The sequence below is a fragment of the Gambusia affinis genome, linkage group LG03, assembly GCF_019740435.1.
Source record: "Gambusia affinis linkage group LG03, SWU_Gaff_1.0, whole genome shotgun sequence".
In the NCBI taxonomy this organism is placed as follows: domain Eukaryota; kingdom Metazoa; phylum Chordata; class Actinopteri; order Cyprinodontiformes; family Poeciliidae; genus Gambusia; species Gambusia affinis.
In genome coordinates, this window is record NC_057870.1 from 9,222,640 (window position 1) to 9,248,227 (window position 25,588).

Below are 25,588 nucleotides of genomic sequence, written 5' to 3' on the forward strand. Positions count from 1 at the left end.
TCGCCTTGGACAGACGAATTCCTTCTGATACACCCTGCATACAATGATCACAACAAAATGGCACTTAAAATACCAGTAACATCATTTTAGATCTATTTTTATGTCATAAGAACTTCCTACAATATATGGATACTATAAAGTATCCATCCTCTTTTTGCAAAAGTTTAGTTTTTCTTACTCAAAACCTGAAAATAGAAACAAAATTGTAGTTCTTTAAAAAATGACCACAAATTTCCAATTAAATCTATCAAAAATCATGTATTGTTTTAAGGTCATGCGACTAGATAGAACAGGGTTATGCAGCCTTTGTATCAAAAACTATTTTTACTGTCAACTCCCCTACATAAAACTAGTCAAGAGCCACACATGTTCCACTATTCTTTAAAAATGGCAACACGTTTCCCAAAATATATATTTATCAGAAGCTACAAATTGGCTTTTATCAAAGAGCCACCATTGTACTTCTATTTTTAATGCTTAAAATAAAGAAAATGCTAAAACTTTTACAAAGAAAAGATGGATCATTTTTTTAAGGGATGTAAATTTTAACATTATTAAAAATTTATATTTTAAAATAGACATGCTAATGTATTAGAAACTCTGTAATTATTCCATGAAAAAACAGAAAACTTGCAGTTGCACTGTAAAAAAGACAGAAAAGAATCTGTAGATGCTTCTTTATTATCACTTTTATCATTATTACAATAAATACCCCCAAATATTGTGATAAGATTGTAAGACAATATTGCCCACCCCTAATATGTATAGGTATATTTAAAAGCATTAACTGATTATTATTTAATAATACATCTAATACCAGTTATTGAGGGAGATCTAAAGAGCCACTTGTGGCTCCAGAACTGTAGGTTGCAGACCTCTGAGCTGGCTGGACTGGAGTTCAAAATGACTCTTTGGATTGTAAAGTTTGCAGACCTCTAGGCTAACCATTAGTCTCTATAACAATCTAAAGTTTTTATCAACTTCAAAGTTCCCTATCAGATCTTAATTTTGGGAAGTCTTGCGGTCATTGAATCATCTAGGCAATTCTTCTGACGCATGACAGAAAGAAGTTCTTGATTTATTGGTGTCCAGCATATAATAAAAACTACCCATTACACCGTTCAACTACAACTGATTACAAAAACTCCAGTCAAGAAAAGAACCGGTGACAGTGGGAAGGCCAGACACGAACGATTTGTAGGGATATTGTGACCAGCTAACCGTTGGCAGCTAACATTATTAAAATTGGCTTCTGCTTCAGAGCTACCTACTGGCATTAAATAAAGGGGGCATACACAGTTTTCAAGGCATCGGGACGGCTTTCATGTCTGGATCAAAAAGGAACCACAGACAAAAAATGAATAATTTGCATGTGCTGCGGGAATGACTGGTTAAACATGAACTGCAAACAACTCTGAACCTGGCAGCTATTCTGGGCTTCTTTTCAGCACTAAACTAAAGGGACATTTCCCATATTTTTAGTTGGGCTAAGCTGCAGTTTCTGCATTTTGTTCAAAATATAACCTATTTAGAATGACTGAATCTGACTGTGATAAAATTAAAAAGAACTTTACATGATAAAAACATTCTTTCTATGAGAATTAAAGATCAATTTCTGAAAACACAAAATGTTTTTTTTTTTTTTTAAAGTTTTCTCAGCATTCATGACTCATCGCACCTGTAATAAATCATGCAGCACTGATTTAATATGGTCTGAAACAGTTTGGGAAATCTAAAAGCTTGAATCAGCTTCATTCATCAAGTTTGTGCACACACACACACACGTACACAAGTAAATACATCAATAAAATATACATAAAAAATATATATAGTGTATTGTCTCGTCAGCTGGGTATGTCGTCACACCCAAACTGCTGTGGAAGACCAAAGGTTTTATTTTTGGAAATTCCTCTCAGCGCAAAAGCTCGCATTCACGCACAGAAACTTTACATGTCTGGGCAAACACGCAAACACACAAACCACCCATGAGCACCGAGCCGTTGGCAGCGACTTTTCTCTGAGCAGGAGACCGCAGGAATTGTTTATCACTGCAGATCAGGGTGACTAATCAAAAGCAGGCTGTTTCTTCTTGAACCTGCACGAGGCTGAGATGTTTCCTCATCCCACACTGAGACACTTATGTGCCACGGCATGACCTCCCCGCCCCTCTCACTCCCAAATCCTTCTTCCCCTTCGGTATCTTGTCCACCTATAGACCACAACGTTACACCCAAGAGGGACACCCCACAAAAGACTTCAAACCTCCTCGCTCTAGGGTAGCAGAATGTGGGAAACCAAGCTTTACTCAAGACAAATGTTCCCTTTGGTTCTGGTTTATTTATCCAACCCTTAATCTTAATAATTAACAGATAATGCATGTTTTTTCCCCTCCACGCTGCTCTCTCGACCATGAGTTCATACTTAAGCATATCAAGGAATAATTATAGTAAATTAAAAAAAAAAAGAAAAGAGCAACTATAGAAGTAGGAATTAAATTTGATTACCAAGCAAAGTAAGAATTTCCATTAGCATTTGCCAAAGTCCCATTAAATGTTATGGGTACATCGAGGCCCACGGAGCATGTTGGTCAGCACAGTGGGAATATGACATCTTAACACTGTGCAGGGCCTCGTTCTGGACCATTCAGGCGGCTTCAAAAGAACATAACCTTCAAGAAAAACAGTCTGTTGGCCTAAACCACGCAGGGAGAGCACCTCTCACACAAAGAGATAAATGCTGAACTGATTTACCCTGAGGGGGAGCATAATGCTTGATGTATTAGGGTTAGTTACCAAACATTTCTTTGATATGAAGCAACACAAAGCTGAACCCAATTTCCAGACAGAAAGAGGCTGACCTGTGCAGAGATGACGATCACACAGAGCCCAGGCAGAAGGACGTTTCAAAGCCTTCTCGGATGCTTGTCAGCGCACTTTATTACTTCCTTAAAATATATCTGGAAAAGAAGAACGGTTCAGCAAAAGAAAACTCTTTAAGGGCTCCGGGTGTAAATCTCTTTTAATGCCACTGATCCCAGAAATCTCCTCCCTACCGTTCCCTCATTACGCACCGTCTTGGAGAAGCAACCCTTTCCCTTCACGTTCTTAAATACTGTAACAACTAGAAGTGGTTGTCCAAAGTCGTAACCGTATGAGCTCGTGTCTGCCAAGAGTCTGTCGCTTGCACTTAAGATTTTTCTTCCCCCCGTCTCTTTCTGTGGATGCTGGTTGGAAGAAGTTGTATTGCACAGCCGCTGTTATGACATACAGAGGCATGTTGTGGAAGCATAAATTTGATATGGCTATTCTTACTTAAAAAAAGAAAGAAGAAAAAAAACAAAAAAACATTTCACAGCATATTCTGAAGGCCAGCAGAGGTCAATCAGACATGTCCGATGAAGGATTTGTAAATCTGATGAATGAAAATATTTATTTTGCCTCTCTGGATTTTCTTACACTAAACATAACTTTTTGACTGTGGTCCCGAAAGTCCTCAGTCTCTGCCCTCGGTTGGGTTAGTTCCTGGTGGGATGTTTTTGCGCAGAGAGGCCACCTCTCTTTCTTATCTTCCTGTCATCTCTGTGGGACGGCAGGGCACGACTCCTTCTCTGGCTCCAGAACCGCAGGCTTCCCCTGGACACCAAACCGCCGCTCCACACTGGATGTAGTCTTTGAGAGGCTGGTTGTTTAGGGTGTGTCAGAGCTTATTAGCAGCAAAATGTGTGAAAAAAGCAGAGCTGGGTAAAGCCGTATTTGCAAAAAAAAAAAGGGGCTTTTATGGCCTCTTTTACTCGTCTGGAGCGCCAGCGGAGTGGGGTTTCCCACATAAAGCGGGGCAGGAGGACAGAACATTCAGACAGTAACAAATAATGATGAGAAGGTTAAGTTGAAGACTAAGCAGACAAAACATTTGCGTTTATGATTTGCTAAACCTCATGCTGCTGATACTTGATGCTGGATAAGATATATGATGTGCATGAAAATTCTTACAGACCTTCTCATCAGCCATCAGTTTTAGGTGGAAGTCGGCGTTTGTGTGTCTAAATATCATGTTTCTCTCCCCCCCCTCCAAGAGACAGGCTTCCAGCCTTTGAGTCAACGAAACTCACACAACTCTGTAATATGGACTCTGTTATTACCTTTAACAAGTTGTTTTCTAAATATGCTGACATAAAATAGTTTTCAACACTTAAAAACCAACTGTATTTAACAGTTAACGGCTCAAAACACTCAAATGACCTTTGCTTTTTGTCTGTCAAATCGAAATAGACCTGTGTTCCAGTGTTCTTATTCAACTTATAAAATCTATGTCAGATCCCTCCAAGTCTTAAAACAGTCACATAGTGTTCCTTTTATTTGGTGAGTCTTACGGATATTTCTTGTACTTTATCGTCCCCTCTCAACTTCAAACATCGTCTGTTTAAAAAACATGAGCGAAACATTTTAAAAAAAGGTTGCGTAACTCTTCTCGATGGCGCTTTATAAATTATTATTTTGAGTAAACACCGTAGTACTCTGTTGTGCTTACAGATTTTGCTTCCACAAGTAAAAGATAATGTAATGCAAATGTGAGTTTAGCGTTCGCTGCAGTCTGCGATATTTACATGTAAATGCATGTTAATATGCAATATCTTTAATCTGTGTCCTTAATAATACTTGGTATTTTATGGCCCTGCGGTCTCAACATAAACGAAAGTTGCAAAACAAACGAAAACACAAGCTCAGGTATTTCTTCAACCCAGATGCTGGGTTTTTGCTCTTCGAAGAGAAACTTAGCAGTTTCAACTCAACACTAGGTGCAAAATTGCTTCTTTTTTTTGTTGTTGTTGTTGTTGTTGTTGTTGGAGTAGGAAACAGACTACCATCCTCACAGATTATCATCTGTGTCATAAAGAAAACCTTAACAAACTTCTTTCACACAATGAAATTAGAACTGTCATCAAATAAGATGGTATTAATGTCATTGGGTTGTATTAATATTAGTTCACACCAGAGAAACTGCTTTTTTTTTCTCCATTTAAGACAAAAAATAACCTTTTATCATCACAGTACATAGCCAATTGTAATTGTTTTCCAGTAAAAATCGTATTATCTGCTATGATCTTGCACGGGGGGCGCTAGCTCATGGCAGATAATAAGTGACGACTGGGAGATTGGGGATCTGAACTTTCTCAATACAAATTTTTTGCAGGTAGTACATAAAACAACAACCTTATCTTGAATGTGAATGGAACAAAAGAGATGATTGTAGATTTCAAGAGAAATAGGATTAGGTCAAATACTATTCCCATTATAGGAGAGGAGGTGAAGGTGGAGAAGCGGTACAAATATGTCAGTGTTCACTCGGAAAAAAGGCCTGGAGATTCAGCAATAAATCAGTCTACAAGAAGGAACAGATCAGGAGTTATTTGTTGAGGAAGCCTAGGTCCTTAAGTGTTTACAACAAGATGCTGCAAATCGGCTATATGTGTATATCTGTTGTAATCTCTTCCACCACCATTTGCTGGGATGGCAACATCAGAGCCAACAAGTTAAACAACCTGACAAAGACAGTTGGTTCTGTTCTGGAACCTACAGAACTGCTGGAAATGATGGTAAAAACAAAAGTTTTTCTTAAAATCCAGAAAATTACAGACAACCTTGAACATCCTCTGTATGAGATTGTTGTTATACAACAGTGTCCTCAGTCAGCGCCTTCTTCAGATTGCTGTAACACAGTCTGCTACAAGAGAAGCATCTACAACAACTCTTTGAAGAAAATTGCATAATATAAGTTACAACAACCATAAATTTCACCTTGAGACTAATAAAGTATTTTTGAATTGGACTGATTGCTGACACATTAAATTGTTACCAGATTGAGTTTTACTGCCTCTAGTTACTTCTTAGTCTGACTTCTTAATTAGAGGGCTCTAATTTGAATTTGGTCCAGATTTGATATAAATATAATCTGACATAAATTGAAGCTGTTTGTCTTGTAAAGCTTTTCAAGATGACATCTGGTATAAAACGATGGTACATAAGTAAATTGAACCGAGTACATTTTATGGGATCTTGAAGCTATCTTGATCATTAATTACATTTTAAGAGATTTTATTAATTATTTACTTTCTCAAGACTGAAAAAAAATTGTCATTTTATAGCCTAAATGTCTACAGACGACTTGCAAGCTAATGTGGTTTGGCAACATTTACGCGCCCGTGTTGTCTGCCACTAAACGATGACCCTCATTTGGCCACTAGACAAGGTAATAATTACTGGAACTCTCTCAAGCTGAAGATATTGCAAAGACTGAAAACAAGAGCAAGAGAACATTACTTAGAAATTGTGGTGAGACCAAGGACTGTAATAAAAATCATGAATGGCAGCGTGTGTGTAGATAGTCCCTTACATGGACATACTTGTGGGCAACAAGAAAAACACTCAGCATACTCAGGCACTGAACCTGCATGAAGCTTAGAGAATGTTAATAAGGATTATGGTTGATGTATTTATAATAGTCGCCACAGAGGCTAAGTGTGTTCTGCCACCATTTCTGAAAGAAAAAAAAAAAGGCTGAGTCCTCTGCCAAGCAACACTAATCTCCACCCTTAGCGTTGGAGAAAAGATGTCTTTTTTGTCACATTTAACAGCTTGAATAAATAGGAACCAGCGAGAGCGAGCAGATAAAAGGTTCTGTCACTGCTGGGCAGAGTGAGCCAGTAAGTGCCATAATATGTTTCTGAACACGAAGAGATGCTGACGCCAGAGAGCGTGCCGTGACCCCTCCAACCTCGGCCCCGCTTTGCCTGGCTTCTGGTTTGTGTAAGCGGCATCCAGCTGAAAGCTACCAGAGGCCTTCATGTGTGTATGTGATGTTTCCAAGGAGAGATGGACCAATTAATCTGATTATAGTCGCAAATCCTCCGACATATGTAGGCCTGTCTGGAGCCATGTGCCGCGCAGATGTGCGCTCGCGTGTGTGTGCGTGAGCGTTTATGTACCTGTGTTTTCGCGGACGAGATTCGCGGATGTAGCGAATGGCACGGCTCCACGTCAAAGGGAACAGAGATCAAAATCTTGGCTGGAGCTCTACAACCAGGCAACATTTGCAGATCACCACATGTGACATTTGTAAACATTTATCAATCTAATAAATGTCCTTTTTTTAAAAAAAAAAAAAAAGAAAAAAGAAAAAGCAGCCTCAGCAGCGGCTGCTAAGGATCTGGAACTGTATGCAAATCCACGGTCGGGGTGAGCGACTGCTTCTCGGAAGTCGTAATGCAGCAGTTCAAAGCACCTGAAATGAAATACGGGGTGAAATAGTAAACCGTCTGTCAAGTCTTTTGCAGTCTGTTTAAAAGCACAACACTTAAACAGACCCTTTTCATTGGCAGGCCCATGAATATGCCTATTCTAACGGGTTATCCTTTCATTCCTCTCCCACCTCCCCCCCAAGTCAAAGATCTGACTTAGTTGCAGCTCAGCGTGTGTTTGTGTCACCGACTGCAGCCCGCTCTGAGGGGCGGGTAGGAAGTGGAATGAGGAGCTGACAGACAGAGCCTGATACTGCACTTCCACCACAGGCCAATCCCCAGCTAACCCCTGTGCTGACAGCCAGGATGTAGCACTCATCCACAGGCCACAGCCCGGCTTCTGGGGCCCAGGAAAAGGAGAGCAGGGAGAACCGGGAGAGGGCTGCTTGGCTGATGATAGAGAAAAGGGGGAGGAGGAAAGCGACGGAGGCGGCCAGTGGTTTGGGTGGCACGCACCACTTCTGTGCCTTTAGAGTCCACAGAGAGAGTGGCTGCCTGGAGCATGTCCGATGCCTGGCTGAGTGACGGAGCCACGGTCAACATGAGAACAGGCGTACAGAACACATCCAGCTACACATAAACACACGCCAGCACCACTATATAGAAAGCAGGAAGAAATACGTTGAGAGGGAATACCGAGGCCAACAATAACCAAACAGTTGACTGTATTTTCACAAGTCTTCTGTTCTCGCTTTATTTGTCTTGCTTAAACGTTTCGGATCACCAACGAACAATCAGATAAAGATAATCTGGATGCATGAAGGAGTTTGCAAATGATGATTTTATTTATAGCGCAACAAAAGCTATGCAAACCAACCTGCATAGCTCTTGCTACGCAGGTTGGTTAATTGTTAATTGTCAGTTAATTGTTAATTGTTAACAATTGTTAACAAGTTAATTGTCCTCAAAAACTGATTTTGTCACTTGTCATGGTAACAAATGTCATGAGATATTTGGGAAAAATGATAATCAGTCTGTTACATCAGGCTGGAGAAGCTGTGGACCACCATCATGCATGCACAATTATTTAAGCTCAGGAATTGTTGAGGATTTGGGGGTGACACTGCCACCCCCATGTCTGACTACCTGTGTGATGTTATTTTTCTGAAAATGCTGTGCTTTTCTGAAAATCTATTTTTTCTTGTCAGTCAGTAGAATATTTTCTCAAATGTCTTAAGGGGTCATCAAGATGTTTCTTGGCAAATGTGAAATGGACATTTGTTTTTGTTTGGAGCTGCCCCGTTGACGCAATTACTGTTCAGCCCGTTTTTATTGTTGAACTATGAACCCCAACCTCAAGTGACCAGTAAAGTCTGCTGTTGTTCAGGGTTATTTTGTGTTGAGTCATTGGCCACTCCTGGGGAAGGTTCGCCATAGATGATTAATGACTCTCGTTGTGGTTCGCCAGAGTCTCACAACTTTAGAAAATGCCTTCATAACCCTGGTCAGACTGATAGATGTCAAAAACTTTGTTTCTCATCTGTATTTATATTTATTATATCAGGACATGATGGGATGCTTTTTGAGATAAATACACCAAATATTTTTTTTGCAGGATGAGTGATATGTAAGGGATTTCCTGATTGTAGACACCCAGAGGTCACATGTCTAAGTAGAAGCACTGAACTCACCTTTCCAAAAATGATATAACAAACAGAGAAATTACTTTTCTCACAAATAAATAGATTGCTTTGGCTAGCTTCTTCTTCTATTTTTTATTTTTTATTTTTTACCTTAATAAATGCAGTCATCATTTGAAACAGTATATATGTGTTTTAAAATTTGTTTGGTTTGGGTCTGGCAAAAACAGAAGAAATTTGTTTGAGAGCAAACACTTCTCCACGACACTCTATAGATGACAAAACCTCCCGAAATATTGTTCTTCAATATTTGTTCAAACAAGAGGACATTAAGACACATCCAGCTCACAGGATGAGATGACAAGTGACAAAAACAAGCTCAGATTTTAGGTATATTTTTTGGTAAAAGTCAAAATTCCTATAAAGCTAAGGGTTTCACGAATAACAAACTGTGCTAACAAATATAATCGGGGTAGAACATCTCAGCCCACATTGGCTAGTCAAGATACTTTGGCATTCATCTATTTTAGACTTTGAAGGACACATGCAGCCCAGATTAATCAAAAACTCTGAAATAGTTTTTTAATTTTACCTTGACAACAAGCTCTGAAGCTCGAGGTAAGTAACCAAGTGTTGCCAGCCAGTCTGACAATAAGTCCTTTTTAGCCAACTATCAACACAACAGGGCAACAACAGAACAACCGGGTATTTAATAATATGTATTTATACGAAAATATATGATTATGTGTGTGTAATCATATATTTTCATAGTTTGAAAATACTTAATTACAATAAAAAGCCAAATGATACACAATTTCTTTAGTAAATAGGGATTGTTTGTTTATCAGTACCAAATGGAAGAAAAAAATGGACTAAATGCGTTGGTATAAAATGTGGGTAAGATGAGGTGGTGAGGTGAACAAACCCAAAATTCGCATGAGGTGGACGAGAAATATTGTCGCGTTTCAATATCGCAAGGTCCCAAACCATGAGATCTTGTTACACCCACGGCTCGGACACGGCCCTTGAAGAACCATAGAGTGTGTAAATAACGCCGTCTGAACCGGAGCTCAGTGGAGTGATGAATGCTGGAGGCTCAGAGGCCAGCGGTGAGCCCGGCTGCATGCTGAGAGACGGCTCCGCGTAGAGCCAGAGATGTTCTTCCAGCTGGGATCCCAACGCCGCGATAGAGCTCCAGTGTCAGAGCGCAACTGCGGCCTGAGGCTGGGACAGCCCCCCGCCGGTGGCCTTTGGGGCCAGTCTTCGAGCCGACATTCTCCCCCCCAGAAGGTGGGGGTAAAGGAGGCTGGGGGGGCAGTTAACCCCACCCACACAGAGAAGGAGGCAGCAACAAGAATGATTACAGTTAGCTAATGCCACATTTTCTCCTTTTACCAGCTAAGCTTCAGTTTGCATCAAACCTCAGCTTATTATTGAGGTTTTAAGTTCAAAAGGGATTTCCAGTGACGCCGTGCTTTAGGCTGGGGGGGGGAGGGAGGAAAACTTTGATAAATAGTGCAAACGGCTCGGCCTTCACCTGCAGCAACCAATTTTTCTTATCAAGGCAAAAGTATAGATTTTTCTATTCAGACAGCTCTATGAAATCACATATAGACAAAGGAAAAAAGAATGTCAACGTTTTTATCCCCTTATCCATCCTCTTCATAGACACCAGATCATTTTGCAGCGTTCGGGAGACGTGGAATTTCCCAAGAAGACATATTGCTGCAGCTTTCTGGGAAATATTAATATCCAGCCTGCAGAGGAAAGGTAAAGAGAAGAGGAGAGGGGGAGCAGCAGAGGGGTGGGGTATACAGACGATCAATATCATACCCGATGTAAAAAAATAAAATAAAATAAAATAAACACCTCTGCTATTGCAGTTGCTGCAACTCTTTCACCCCCTCTGACGGGGACGTCCTGCTTCCTGGGGGCATCTGGGGGGGTGGTACCTGGGTGGGAGAGCTGGGAGTCCAGAGAGGACTGTCATCTCGGCACACACCTCCCTGTCATCGCTGCTGCACTGCAGATCCTCCACATCTGCCTCGCCTTACGCAGCACGGACCCCAGCTCTCAACCAAAGCCCCCGTCGTCTCTGCCTCCCTCCCTCCAACGTCTCCACTCCCCCATCAGGATCATCCAAATATTTCCCCTCGCTGCTTTTTGAAGCTTCCATGGGTCACGGGACCTCATGCACAAATCACGCTGGCTTGCCGTGGGGGGGCCGGTCAGAGAGGACAGGAGGGAGTCAGGCGCGCAGAAATCCAATCTGCACTGTTTTCATACGGGTTTTTTTTTTTTTTTCCTTGCCAAGGCAGCCATCGCCAATCAGCAGCTGGTTCTAAACAGAGAGTTTTAGGGGAGCTCCTGCTGCACTGATGCTGCTCCTGGCAGCTGATCCCAAACATATTCCCAGGACGCGCTAAGGGGAAGGGGTGGTGAGTAAATTCAGAGAGCCTGACAGCCTGCAGTGGTTTAACATGGGGGTTAGCCCCAAATACATAGCTCTGGGTTTATGTTGATGGATGGATAACCAAATCCACTTCATTGTTTGCAATAAAACATAGATGTTGACACCACATTTGCTATAGTGCTGAATTATGATGTAGCAAGTGAAAGAAATTAGGGAAGCCACCAGATTCTGTCAGTGCAACGTCAAACGCTTCACTTTGACATGAAAGGACATCAACGGAATACAATATTTAGTAAGGAATAGGTCTGTCCCTCCTCCAATGATTGCCGCCCACTGCTAGTCAGCTGGCTGAAAGAAGGCTACTGTACTATTCCCTTACTCAAAAGAGACACAGAAAACATTTTCCGCAGTTAAGTTTCTATGGAAACTGAGAGAATCTCTGCTTAAGGTAAAAGGTAACTGTGTTTTAAAACTGCTGCTGGAAAGCATCAAACATCACTTTCCCGCTATGTATCTAATAAGTATTCAAACCCTGTTAGCATCTTTTTCTGGTGCTATGGGAGACTTGCAGAGTCATCCCAAAGCAATCACAGACCACCTAGCCTGGGATTGCTATTGTAGCATCATCTCCTGATGCGACAGCAGCATCAGGAGATGACCGCCCTCCTTCCAATGTAAACACACTGCAAAGGAATCGTGCTCGGACAAGGTCGATTTAGATCGCTAACGCAGAGTGTATACAAGGAAATATCAAATTAAATATGTTGTACCGTGGCCTCTTTAGTGAACTAATAGGTTAAAAGAGAAGCCAGACACGAAACTGAAAAATAATCGACAAAGAATTGAATTTGAACTTCGGAACATATCTAGGATACTCCTTATTACATTTTTATATCTCGAACTGCACCTGTCGTCTCTGCTACAGGTGCTATTACAATTACATGCAGTTTACAAATCATGTAAATTACGTGAAGATGTCATTTACCAACTTTTGGGGACTTTTAGGACAGCCAATAGCTAGATTCCTTACTGAGAAGCTGGGAAAAGTGGCTATACAGCTGATATCTAAGCAGATACTAGCCTTATTAACCAGCATAATAACCACTTATAAATACAATAGACCAATGTTAGAAATAACACTATTTCATCTGTTATAATAAATATGCTATACTGCTTTTGCAGCAACAGAAATGCTTGTTGTGCTTCTGTTTTGATATCAGCTACTCACATATTTTACTTTTTGCAGTAAAACTGCTAAACAGTGATACTTTCAAACGTTATCAAACTCATTCTTATGCATAAAGGTGAGTATTAAGGTCACTCACTGAATAAATAAACCTCCCCGTCTAAACAGCGAAGATTTCCGACCAGGGACAGACAGAGCCTACGTGGAGACCCCCCACCCCCCCCCACCCAGGTCGCCCGCGGACCCCCACCGGCGCATGGGGAGCAGAAATGCCAGGCCGGGAATCTGCAAGTGCGGGTTAAAGTAATCACATTGGTCTCACTGCATCTGATCTGCAGTCTAACAGACTTCCAAACAGTTGAATGAGTAAATAAAGTGCCCCGGGGGACTCCCGCTGGAGCTGGATTACCAGGAGGGGTACACGCACAAAAGGGGCCGAAGCCCCACAACCCGGTGGTGAGCCGCAGACAAAAGCCCCACGTTGGACCTCGACCAGGGAAGCGGCAAATTTTATTAATCTCATCCTGGACCCCGAGCCCCTTATCACTGCAACACCCATAGCTTGGTTGACCGTGAACAGGTACACACACTGTGGAACGACCCTGTGTGAGCGGTTTTCCCCAAATATGCGAAGAAACTGTCTGCACCCTGAAATGGTTTAACATTTAAACACACCGTGTTGTCGGTGCAAGAAAAACATGAGCGACTGTTGCTGTTGGAGGGCTGGGACCACATAGGACGACTCTCATGCTCACTTGGCTGTGGAGGCCAGGTCTAGAGGCGACTAAGGGCCGCGACATTCTACGGCCCCAACCCACCCTGGGCCCCATTCTTTCCCTCTTTCTGGGTCTGACATAAATAAAAGGATTAGGAGCCCCCGTTTCCGTCAGAGCCCTCTATTCAAGACAAAGCTTCTGACCGGCTTACTGTCACACTTAATGATAAAAGTGCAAATCTCTGTCAGTCACTTTGGACAGGAATACCAGCATTTGGAGGCTAATCTGATTTGATGAAGATTAAAGGATTTTTTTGTTGTTGCTGTTGTTTTTTGAAGGAGAGAAAGAAAGAAATGACGTATTTGTGCAAAAAAAAAAAAAAAAGCAGCAAGCCAGCAGCTAAATATAACAAGCAGCAATGAGGATGAGCCGCGTCTTCCATCTTGCAATGCGAGGCGGTGGAAAAGAGCTGAATTTAGAGACAAAGAAAGGAGAGGAAGCAAGCGTGCATGCATACGCGAGCGTGCCCACACCCTCACTAAAACCTGGGCTGAGTGTAGACAAACACACTGCTCTGCCCATTCGCATGCACAGCTAGAATGTGTGGCGTGAGTGCGAGAGTAAGCCTTGGGCACACAACAGTCTGAACGCAGCACTTGCCACCGCCGTGCCAGTCCCCTCTTGTGTATCTGTGAAAAGCCTACGTGTTGGAAAAACATTCCAGAGGGGGGATCACATATACACAGTTGGGGCCAGGAGCCGCACCACGAGCCAGCAGCAGAGGCCCCTTCTCAATTTCTCATGCGCGTTCGATCGGGCTGCACCGAATAAACAAGTGGGGGCTCATTCCAGACGGCGCAGGCGAGACAAACTGATCGGAAATATCGCCAGGAACAAAACTGCAAACGTGCGGGAATAAATTAGCCGGCCGAAGAAGTGACGTTCTGATTGAATAATTTCACGGCAGCAAAAATAACGCACCCGGATTTGAGTGAAATCTAGACTGAAAAAGAATTTAAAAAAAACATTTGCTGAGTAGGTGTATTCCCCTCAATCGGTTGCTTTGAAAAAAGACTATTATAGGATTTCACAGATTTGGCCAAAAAATCTAATTTGTAAATTGCATTTAATGGCTTGCGGTTGCCCTGTTTTTTTTGTTATGAAGAGCCGTCATGCTGGGAAAATAAACCTGAAGGCCTGTGAGGATTTCAGAGCCAGCAATAAAAAAAATAAAATAAAATAAAAAATCACTGCTTTGCCGAACTGAGGGCTTTTCTTTCTCCCTCCGTCTCGTTCCCTCCCTCTCTGTGTCTCTCTCTGCCGTTGCTGATCAGCGTTCCCGGTTGACTGACGTGTCCCACTGGCTGCCTAACAGCCGGCTTTAGGAGATGAGGTTAAATTGTGGCTACCAACAAATTGCATGCTTGAGTTCCTCTGCAGCCCTCCGCTACCATGCAGTGTAATGTGAGCACACCGGGTAGATCCTTCTCCTCAGCTGCACAACAGCTCCCCCCGCCACCACACAAAGCCACAGAGCCCTCTTTCCACATCCCGAGCCACCGGCCTGGCCTCTAGAGTGGTGATGGGCATTACCGTGGCTTCCCGAAGTGTCCTGAGAAGAGCTCAGAGTTTCAAACCACTCTCTTTGCTCTCCCTGCAATGTCTTGGCATGCACACCTAGTACCCAGTCATTACCACTGAAACACACAGTAGGAGAACTGTATCTGTGCACAAAAAAGACATCTTAATTGAATCACCTCTGGGTCTTATTTTATGATCTATTTGCGGCATCAAGAATACCACTGGATCCAGAAATGCGGCAGACTGTTTCCTTGCAATAAAAGCAGCTTCGCTCAAATGCGACAAGACTTCAAGTATTGAACTTTTCAGAAGAAGTGTTCGTAGATTACCTCTTTCCACATTTTATATCGTAACCTGATGTTACGATATATTCTATTGCGATTTTACATGATGGACCAACATTAAGTAGTGCCTGGTTGTACTCATAAAAACTGCCTTTTTGAAACAATTACGGCTCAGAGACGTTCGGGCAATCTGCCCGTTTTTCTCTTTTTCTTAAAAGAGCTCCAGCTTGTCTGCAGTGGATGGGATCTTTCAAAATCTTTCCGCAGAGTCGCCTTCAGATTTAGGTCGGAACTTTGACTAGACCATTCTGACACATGCATATCCTTTGATCCGAACCATGCTACGTTGTAGCTCTGACTGCAGGTTTCTGCATTGCGATGGAAGTTGACCATCCACTCCAATGTCAAGAACTAGCATGTGTTTAGCTTCATCCATGTTCTCTTAATCTCAGGTCATCTTTTCCCGTACCCGCTGAAGGATTAACCCCCAGCATAATGCTGCTAACACCTTGTTTTACTTTAACACAGTGGTTTGTTCAGGGTTACTTGTGGTGTAAGGAAGAGCTGTGGATCTTCACAGTCATCCAGTGTCTCTTGGCTGGTTCGTTTATCATTTATCGTTGAAATAATTTTATACTTCTAACCACTCATTCGAACGTGTAAATATACTTTACTGCTTCTCTTCTTTTGTTTTGTCTGCTTTTGTTTTAAATGTATTTTGCTTGTATATAACTGTGTTTATTCTTTCATTACACTACATTCAATAAAGTCAAACTCAAACTCAAACATTTCTTGTCACGATAAAGAAGTCGGCTTTGTCATTGTCATGATTAATTTCAGTATTTGATGCTAAAATATTAATAATAAAATAAACACTAACAACAAGGTCAGAAATGTTACTTTTGCTGTTTTCGTCACTTTTTGTTTCCACGAAAGCATCAATAGGTTTCTGTAAATTCAAAAATATGATTAAACGCTGCTAATGTGTGCACTTTAGTGATGTGAATCGCTCCTTTTTTTTTTAAAGAAAGTGGCGTCATGAAGGAGCTTAAATAAAATGGGAATATTTACAAGAACGATATTTGTGTTTATGGTGCTATGAATGCCATGCATTCACAGCCATGCAGTTACATAAAAAATAAGGAATAAATACTTTTCCTTTAATCTTAATCTTTATCGGACCACAAAATATCACGCTAAAATTCCAAAGTCCATATCGCCCTCCCCTACTACTATATTATTATGCTTTGTCAGCCTCTCCACAGCTTTCTCCCCGGCCCGTCTGCTGTGTTCTTCTGGATGCTGTTTGTCCACCGATGTTCCCTAACAAACCTCAGATGCCTTCACAGCATAGACTAAACCACACACAGCTGAACTCTATTTACTAATTAGGGACTTCTGAAGAAAACCGAACACAGAAGTCCATGACAGAGTGATAAGTTCAAAGGGTGCAAATACTTTTGCAAGGCACTTAGAAAAAGAACAAATATCACCTTAAAGATTCCACTTTTGGAAAGTAGATGAAGGAGAGAGAGAGAGAGAGAGAGAGAGATAAAAATGGGAACCCAAGATGATGTTGCAGCGATGCAAATATATACACACCCCAACAGGTCTTTAATGGCTCTTAATGTGTCGGGAGGGAGGAGTGTGTGAGGGGGGGGCATGGTTAGCAAGCCGTGAGATGACAGATGATGCATCCTAGTGTGCTGCTGGGACAGGCCGAGCCGTGTTGACATAAAACCCAATACTTCCTTACTGAAGAACAGGGCCAGCTTCAGCCCGCTACTCGCCGAGCCACTATAAAAAAAATAAATAAAAAAAATCCCAGCAAGCCAAAGCAATATCATCTGCCTTTGTGTTTCCAATGTGAGATTTATCTCTCTGCAGAGGTCTTGATTTATTTGCCCAAGAACAGGAAGCTAAAAACGCCTTATTATCGTGTTTTATTTTGAAAGGGAGATTTAAAGCTAGAAGAAGGAGGGCGGGAAAAAAAGGTAGCGCTAAACGTGAGAAAACGATCCTGGAAAGGAAGCTCCACACTCGGCAGGTTGAGGAGCATCTTTAATTAAGCGTAAAACTCCTCAGCTGAGTATAAAACCTCAACCACAACACTGACTGGATCCATGTGTTTTCCCTTTTTCTTTTTTTGCTTTTTATTCTTAGCTTGCATATAGGTGCTCTAACAGCGCCGAGCGACGCGGGAGTGTCCTGGAGTGAGTAAAACACCACACACACTACACACACACACACACACACACACACACAAGACGAGCCAACACAGAAACCAAGCCGTCAGCATCTATCCTGCACACCCGGACACACACTTACACACACACATTCTGCGGCAGCGTCCCGAGCACGGCTAATTAAAAAACAACAATTTCACAGGAGGGCACTGCAAACTTTTCTTAAAAAAAAAAAAAAAAAAAAAAGCACCTCTCAGCACACCGGGGGGATCCTGCTGCACAAAACACTGGGAGGCGAGACAGGATCTGGGAGCGCCGCTTCTTTTTTTTTTTTTTTATGGCTTCATCACTGCTGTGTTTTCCTACTGCTCACGCTGCCGTGACCTGGATTTTTTTTTTTCTGTTTTTTTTTTTTTTTGTTGTTGTTTATTTTGGGGCAGGGGGTTTGCTTACAGCATGGGAGCTTGAAGAAAAATCTGCTTGTTGAACCTTTTTGAACAACAAATAAAAATATTTAAAATGTGCTCCCACTGGCATACACTCAAACGTATTATTATTGAAAAATAATAATAATAATAATAACAACAACAAAAAAACACCCCTCTGTAATGCATCAACAGGACGCCCACAATAACAAGGCGGCAGAGTGTAAAATATAGTTGCTAACTGTTATGTTTTCCAGGTAGAGCCTGTGGCACTTTCTAACAAGGCAGTCCATTAGAGAGGGGTGTTGTCCAACACTCGGGTCGAGTGAAAGGCCCTTATTACGTGGCTCCCTTCAAAGCATCTGCTTGGTTAGAGGAAAAAAAAAAATCCCTGTGGGGTGTGTGTGTCTGGGGGGGAGAAGGGTTGAAGGGTGGAAGATCTCCCTCTTTCTAATGATGTATAATTGACCTCCCAAACACCAGGGCACAACAAACTCTCCTGGAATGGTGTAATTCCACTCTGCCTTTTACATACCGCTCGTCTCGTTCGAGCTTGTTCCTCCTCTACGGCTACGGCTGTCAACCGACTGACAGCCTCAGCTACTAGCCTTTCATGATCGGCCTTGCATTTTCTCACTAAATTCTGCGCCACGATTCTCCGCGCAGATATTCTGACACGGGTTTAACTGAGTAGTTGTACTTCTGCCCGTTTCGGACGTGTCGGATCCTGCTCCCGGACGGAAATTGCTAATTTTTTTTGTTTTTTAGATAAAAAAAAAAAAATCCAGGGCAAAAAAAAAAAAAAAAAACAGAGAAAAGGGAGTAATGCAAAGCAATTTGTTACAATATTGTAGCAAGATAGGGTCAAGATATTTAAAAAGCTGGGTTTGTTTATGTTTAATAACAATAGAGCACAAATGTTTTCCCCTTTCTGCACTTAAACCTGTTAAAAAGGTGCAAAAAAAGAGAAAAAAAAAAGAGGGGTTGGGGGGCACTTGCCAATGCCTTGATTTATTATAGCTAGTGAGCGCTGATTACGGGGCATGAATCAGTTGCTGTAGGAATGTAATTAGGCACAAAGTCCTCTGTAAGGGGTTGGAGCTCTCTTCACAGCCCAAAGCAGTTTGTGGGCTGACAAATGCATCTTAAATGGCTGTCATAAAAGTCAAAAAGGTGCCAATTACATCTTTAAGTATCGCATCAGCGAAAACGAAATAAACATGGAAAAAAAGATATACCTGTGCTGGTGTGAGAGAGCGACCTGGCAGCTCTTTTATGTCTTGAAGATGTGATGAATATTATAGAGCGCGGGAGCCGGATGGCGTGCTTAGCTGAGCCTGCTCACAGCATTCAAAGCAGCAAACCGGGAAATGATAGTTAGGGATACAGACGCTTTTATTCCAAATGTGATTTCTAAAGAGCATAAGAGGGTAAAAAAAAATGTATAGAAAGATGAATATTTAGAAGCCAGAGTTACTCAGGCTGTATTCTAGTATTTGCATTTCTGTCAACTCTTTTTAGGTTTTTTTATTTTTTTTTTTGCAAACGACCAAACTTCAAACGGGAACAGAATGCCGCAACAAGTAGGAGAGAAAGAGATCCTTCTGTCTCAGCTTCCAGCCACCTCTGGGCCGTGACGCCGTGACTCTGGTATCCCCGGGTTACTGCTCTGAATTTTTTTTTTTTCCATTGTCACCAGCCGACTACACCGCCGTCCCAGAGCGGGGTGAATGCCACGCATGCCAATAGATGTAACTCTTTGTCGCTTTGCAAGGTGTCTAGCAGAGAGCCGTGATGTCCCGGTAATGGAGGGAGAATTGGTTAAAAGGGTCGGACACAAAAAGCTGGAAATTCTGTGACAAGCATGAAAAGCGCTCATGCAATTAGAAACACTGGGGCACCCCGGGGTCTGCACAGGCCGGGGAGCGGCCCTGCTGCACTTATAGCCACTGCATTTCTTTAAGTCTGTTAGATAATTTAATCATGACGCTAACTCCATCAGCCTTATGGGGATTGTTAAGATATATATGTATATATGTATCTTTTTAATTATTATTTTCAGGAAATACCAATTTAGTTTTCATTATTACCTCTTGCTGGAATAGTTTTAAATTAGAAGATAGCACTAAGTTGTTTTTTTTTTTTTTTTCTTTTGTTGGTTTTTTAAATTGCTAATATTTTGAAATAGTACTAATAGTAATAGATAAACATTATTCAGTGAGTGTATAATAGTAGTAGTAGTAGTAGTAGTGGTAATAATAATAATAATAATAATAATAATAATAATAATAATAATAATAATAATAATAATAATAATAGTTTTGTATTATTATTATTATTATTATTATTATTATTATTATTATTATTATTATTATTAATATTATTGTGTAATTTTTGTATTAAAACCAATTCCATGCTTCTAAAGCATTTATATTTGCGTACATGCGTGCATTATTCGCACATGCGCAAATTGCACGAATCTAAATCGGTACAGGTGACTTAAACAGGCACATTAGTCTTCCGGCGCACCTCGAATAATTGCACGGAATATTCCTTAGCTCCATTAAAATACATATAATTCATGTGTAATAACAAATATATAAATGTGCAATAAAAGAAAGATAAATTTAAAATAAGTAAAAATAAACAAGTTTACAAATAACTGCGTAAATAGAAAATAATACGCAGAATGTAAATCAAGTAAAAGTAATAGGATATGGCATTAGGTCGCCATAATCAAATAAGGGAAAGAAATTTTAATATTAAAGGCATATCAGCGCTAAATGATTTACAGAGAGAACCTAATATGGACTGATGGAGAAATAAATCTAAGAGCGCTGTGGGCTCGCAGAAACCTACTGAGAGTGTTTTCCATCTTTGGTATTATTTAAAAAGGGGCTCTGAGGTTGACGGGGAAACGCCACATGATTCAACCCGAAAACAAGCGTCAGGGAGCGGAATAAAAACCGACTTTTTACGCCTCCGGATTTTCGGACTCGAGCCAGATCAAGCTGCATTTTTAAGCGCTGCAGAGTGCAGAGGCGACTGTGGAAACACCGTGGGTTACTGGGGCTGTTGATCGAGATGCACAACTGCTCCATGTCTAAATCGAATCAAAAAATCACTTGCATTTAAGATGTTGCTGTTTTACTTATAATAATAATAATAATAATAATAATAATAATAATAATAATAATAATAATAATAATAATAATAATATTCTCGAAACTTTATTATCAACTGCCCTCGGATGCGTGAGACCCGCTGAGGGCCTTCAGGCCAGCCAAAAGCTATTTTCTGTAGAATCACTGATCACTGCACACCCACTCAACAACGCAAAGAACAACGTTTCTATACATATATATATAAGTGGAGGAAAAAGGAAAAAGAGAAAAGGACCAAAACAAAACAAAAGGAAATTCTTTCTCCTCCTCGGACATTGTGCTTACTGTTGGTAGTCGTGTTTGCAGTAAAGTTTCCTCTCTCTGAAGTAACAGCTGGTGGTGAGGGGCTGTTGACACACGGTGCACTGCAAACACTCTTCGTGCCATGAGGAGTCGTTGACCCTCATCAGGAAGCGGTCGGAGATGGGCCGCTGGCAGCCCTCACACACGGATCTGTGGTGACACTCGGAGCCTGGAGGAACAGAGGGAAAGGCCTGAGTCAAGGTCTGCAGCGCCTGATCACACGGGAAGCACTACCGATTATTACAATGCGTTTAAATTAAAAATTAAATGTGATAAACATTTGTTGTTGTTGTTGTTGTTGTTGTTGTTGTTATTCTTCCATTCAATAAGGCCTGGGATAATTACCGCCTTAAGAATCATTCAAACTAGAATAAGGACTACACTCGCCATCATTTCCTCCATTTGCTTCCACAAACCTTTCTTCTTCTTTTCTTTTTTTTTAATTATTTGCATTGTTGTGAAATGTAAATAAATAAATGCACGAATGCAATAAAATAAAGTCAAATAATCCAACATCTGGCTGCATGCGGGTTTGTGCTCGGCTTTGTAGAAATGCGTGGCACTCACCGAGCATGACTCCCAGCGTGGCTTGTCCCGATCGCAGCGGGTGATCTTCGATTTTTATGCCGTCCAGCATGATGCGCGTCTCGGACCGTTCTCCCGCGGATAGGCGCTCCAGCGACACCAGACCTGTTGCGATATCCATAAGAAAATGGGGGTGAGAGCTGACAGGGGGAGGATAAAAAAAAAAAAAAAAAAAAAACACGAAGAAGAAGAAGGGGGAAAAAAATCCCGGCTTGTCCAAAGCTGTCTGGAAGACTTTGGCGAGCTGAGAAACCTGCTGGAAACTCCGTGCGACGCGCAAAACTAGCCGTGCGTCGCAAAAAAGATACAGATAAAGCGAAGAAGAGGCAGGGAGGGGGAGAAACGACGACTTTTTCTGATGCTCGCCAATAAGGCAGTCTAAGCCGGAAGCGTGAATCCCTGATGCGTCAGGGAAGAGCAGCAAACAAACATGGGAAAACTCTGGACAGTCACCTGTTATGATTAGAGGACCCGAGGAAGCTTTATCTTCTCCTCCCCAAAGCCGACGGGGGGGTGAACAAAAAAGAGAGGCAGCCGCAACAGAATGACTTCACCGAGTGACAGCCTCACCAAAGAGGAGGAAAGAATAATACTAATAATGGTAAAAAAAAAAAAAAAAAAAAACGGGTAAAAGTTGACACCAAATCCAGAGATAGCACAGCCCGTACAGGCAGATGTCCCGGCAGTAACTCTTTGGAAGTAACAGAGACGGTTGGCTGCTTGTGCCCCCGTCGCTGCAAAAGTCTGAGATCAAGATTGAAGCGAGCAAAGATCCTCCCACTCCTGCAAGCATGGCTACACTTTTTTTTCTCCCTCCTCCATTCCCTCCATTCACTGCCATTGGGGCTCTATTGGAGCAGAATGCAGCGCGCTCTGCACTGTCCGGTAACAGCACAGAGGGGAGGGGGGGTAAAATCACTAATAATAATAATAATAATAATAATAATAATAATAATAATAATAATAATAATAATAATAATAATAATAATAATAATAACAGAAAAATACGAACTGAAAATTGCATGCACCAAGATTAAAACGTGAAATTGTAATAATAATAAAAAAAAGAAAAATAAAGCAAGACGTGAAAAATAAATAAATAAATAAATAAATAAATAAATAAATAAATAGATAAATAAATAAATAAATAAATAAATAAATAAATGAAGGGGGAGTTTTGGTCTTTTCTGTGCACAGAATTCCGAACTAGGCTGTGAGTATGCGTGCTGTGTGTGTGTGCGTGTGTGTGCGTGCGTGCGTGTGTGTGTGTGTGTGTGTGTGTGCGTGCGTGTGTGTGTGTGTGTATGCGTGCGCGCGTGTGTGTGTGTGCGTGTGTTTTGGAGCATCACAGGCTCTTTTGTGTATTGTCTCTGGTGGACGCTGCTGCTCCCTTTCAGCCGATGCACCTGGCGATCAGGGGTGATAACAGCGCCGTGTCAGCCACTGAAGTGGCCTCTGCCACCTCGGCTGGCCAGCTTTCGCTCAACCAGTGCAGGGAGACACCAGCAATAATAATAATAATAATAATAATAATAATAATAATAATAACTATTCATTTCTTACATTGAACATAAACTTGGTGGCTGTAAACTGATTTAATAAAGTTGGTTTTCCTGAGTCATGAAGTGAAGACCTTCACACAGGATCTGTGGTGTGGATGTTGATGATCACCCTGCTGAGCAATGAGGCCTGTATACATGGAATGAAAGGTTTTTCTGCCGAGGCTGGTCACAGTCAAGAGTGGATATCACCGTATTATATATGCACATCCCCGAATAACCTTTCAAATTTCATCAAAATGAATCGGTTTTGTTGTTGTTGTTGTTGTTGTTGTTGTTGTTGCTCAGAATCAGACTGGGAAGTTTGATAGGATCTAGGTTCCTCTCCTGACCTATAATTTTGACTCGGCGATGGACCTTTTGTGTTTTTGCGTGTCGTTTCGATTCGCTAATCTACTTTAGTTGATCATGCAGCTTGGCAGCAGCCGCGAGAGACGTTCTTGGATGTGAATGTAGCCTATCTAAATTGAGGAGCAGGCCATATGTATGGGTAGAAGAAGTTATTGTGTTCATATGTGCTGCTCCTACCGTTTTTTTTTGTTTGTTTATTTGTTTTGTTTTTGTGGGTGTGTTTTTTTAAGTCTGTCGACAGGAATGGGTGACATGGGATTTCGTTTAAAAAAAAAAAAAAAAAAAAACATTTGTTGCTATTAAATAAAAAATCGAACTAAAATAAATTAGTGAGTTTAAATTTTATTAATTTAAATAACGCAACTATTTGGAGAGTTTTTTTTTTGTTTGTTTGTTTGTTTTTTGCATTCAATTCTGCATCCATTCCCAAGGCCTCCGCTTGCTCTCTGCGCTCCTTCGAGGCGATGATGACCCTGTAGTCCAGTTTGGAAATCAGGAGGTTGGGGATTGTTGTCGTTGCCCTCTGCCGTTCAAAGAGAGAACTGCATTTATCTGAAGTACAGCAAGAATATATATATATATTTAGTAAGGTGTTTTTGATCAACCTTCACAAAAAAAATATCTACAAATAGACAAGAAATGATTATTATTTCATTATTTCTGATCCCCCATGAAAACATCCTGCGCGAGGCTCCACCTCTAGTTTCCTTCTATTTCCAGCGCCTCCATCAGCATGGGGTCAATTACCTCCGTCTCACACTATATTGGATTATCTCACCACTAAGCAGCATTATGAGCTAAACTCTATCAATAGAACATAATCGATAGTTCTGTTTTCCTTCGTTCTTTCTATTTTTTTTTAAAGACATATGAATTTTGCCCCCTCACTCCCAACCCTGATCCCCTCTAATGTCCAACACAGCAGTCATCGGATGGGGTCACCTCTGTGAATGAGGACATCAAACATGCATTCAATAAATCAATCCGCCAACTTTCAGCCTGCGGTGTTTTAATGAGCCTCTGCATGACGAGCCCTCCCTCGCCTTATGGGACAGAGAGGTAGAGAGAGAGAGAGAAAGAAAAAAAAACTGTAGCAGCAGGTGTGCAGCACGGAAAGCAAGCAATTTACTTTAAAGTCAGCAGAACTGTTGCATCCATCGGAAAGGTAAGGGACCATTATGCTAACACGGCTTTTCAAAAAAAAAAAAAAAAAAAAAAAAGATCAGAATGACCCAGATTGATTCCTGCAGGCGGTCTGCTGTCCTTTCACTTGCATTTTTTTTGTAACGCCGTAAAAAAAAAAAAAAAAAAAAAAGAACATGGAAATCAGAAAACAGAGTTCCCTCGTGCGAATGGGAGGTAAAACTTTTTACAAAGTTTGAAAGAAAGCGCGTTAAGTGGTTTTAGGATAAGGACTTCTTGCGTCGTCTAATTGTTATTTTATTCTAACTTTGATTGCTAATGGGAGGTCGCTTACATGAATAATAATTAAAAAAATATTAAAATATAGCCCCAAATTATTTCGAAACGTGTTCAAGTTGCAATCTTTATCAGCAAAAAGGAGTTTTTCAAACAGAAATGTTGTTGTTTTTTTTTTTTTTTAAAAAGAAAAAAAAGAAAAAAAGGTGAGGCGAAGTTTTAGTATTATTAATTCAGTTTGCATGCTGCTGCATTAGAAACACACACACATACACGCCCACACACCCACGCAAACACACACACTGAACCCAGAGGCATGCCTCAAACCCTCAGGCTCTGTGAGTTGCAAAACTAAAAATAAATACATAACTTTTATATTTAAAATAAAACACGGGCTGAGTGTGAAAAACCTGTTTCTGGTAAGTTTCTTGCGCTAAGAGGTTGCATTTTTTGTTTGTTTGTTTGTTTGTTTGTTTTTTAATAATCCCTATAAAACTGAGAGGCATTTTGAAATAAAACGCCGTGTTGAAAGTGGGAAGACC

The 25,588-nt window shown here is 41.1% G+C and overlaps 1 protein-coding gene across 2 annotated transcripts in view; it reads right to left on the reverse strand.

Annotated features, from left to right (window-relative positions):
- lmx1bb (LIM homeobox transcription factor 1, beta b) overlaps positions 1-22,342 on the reverse strand; it is a 62,961-nt gene extending 40,619 nt beyond the window's left edge. Inside the window, exons 1-3 of one of the 2 annotated variants that reach the window (XM_044111409.1) lie at positions 22,171-22,342; positions 21,700-21,822; positions 21,115-21,301 (exon numbers count right to left, since the gene is read on the reverse strand). In XM_044111409.1, the coding sequence (XP_043967344.1) occupies positions 21,115-21,301; positions 21,700-21,769 (257 nt within the window). In that variant the 5' untranslated portion in view covers positions 21,770-21,822; positions 22,171-22,342. Of the gene's footprint in view, positions 1-21,114; positions 21,302-21,699; positions 21,857-22,170 lie in introns of those variants that run through there. The other variant, XM_044111408.1, reaches the window with a different exon arrangement.
- Positions 22,343-25,588: the final 3,246 nt, after the last annotated feature.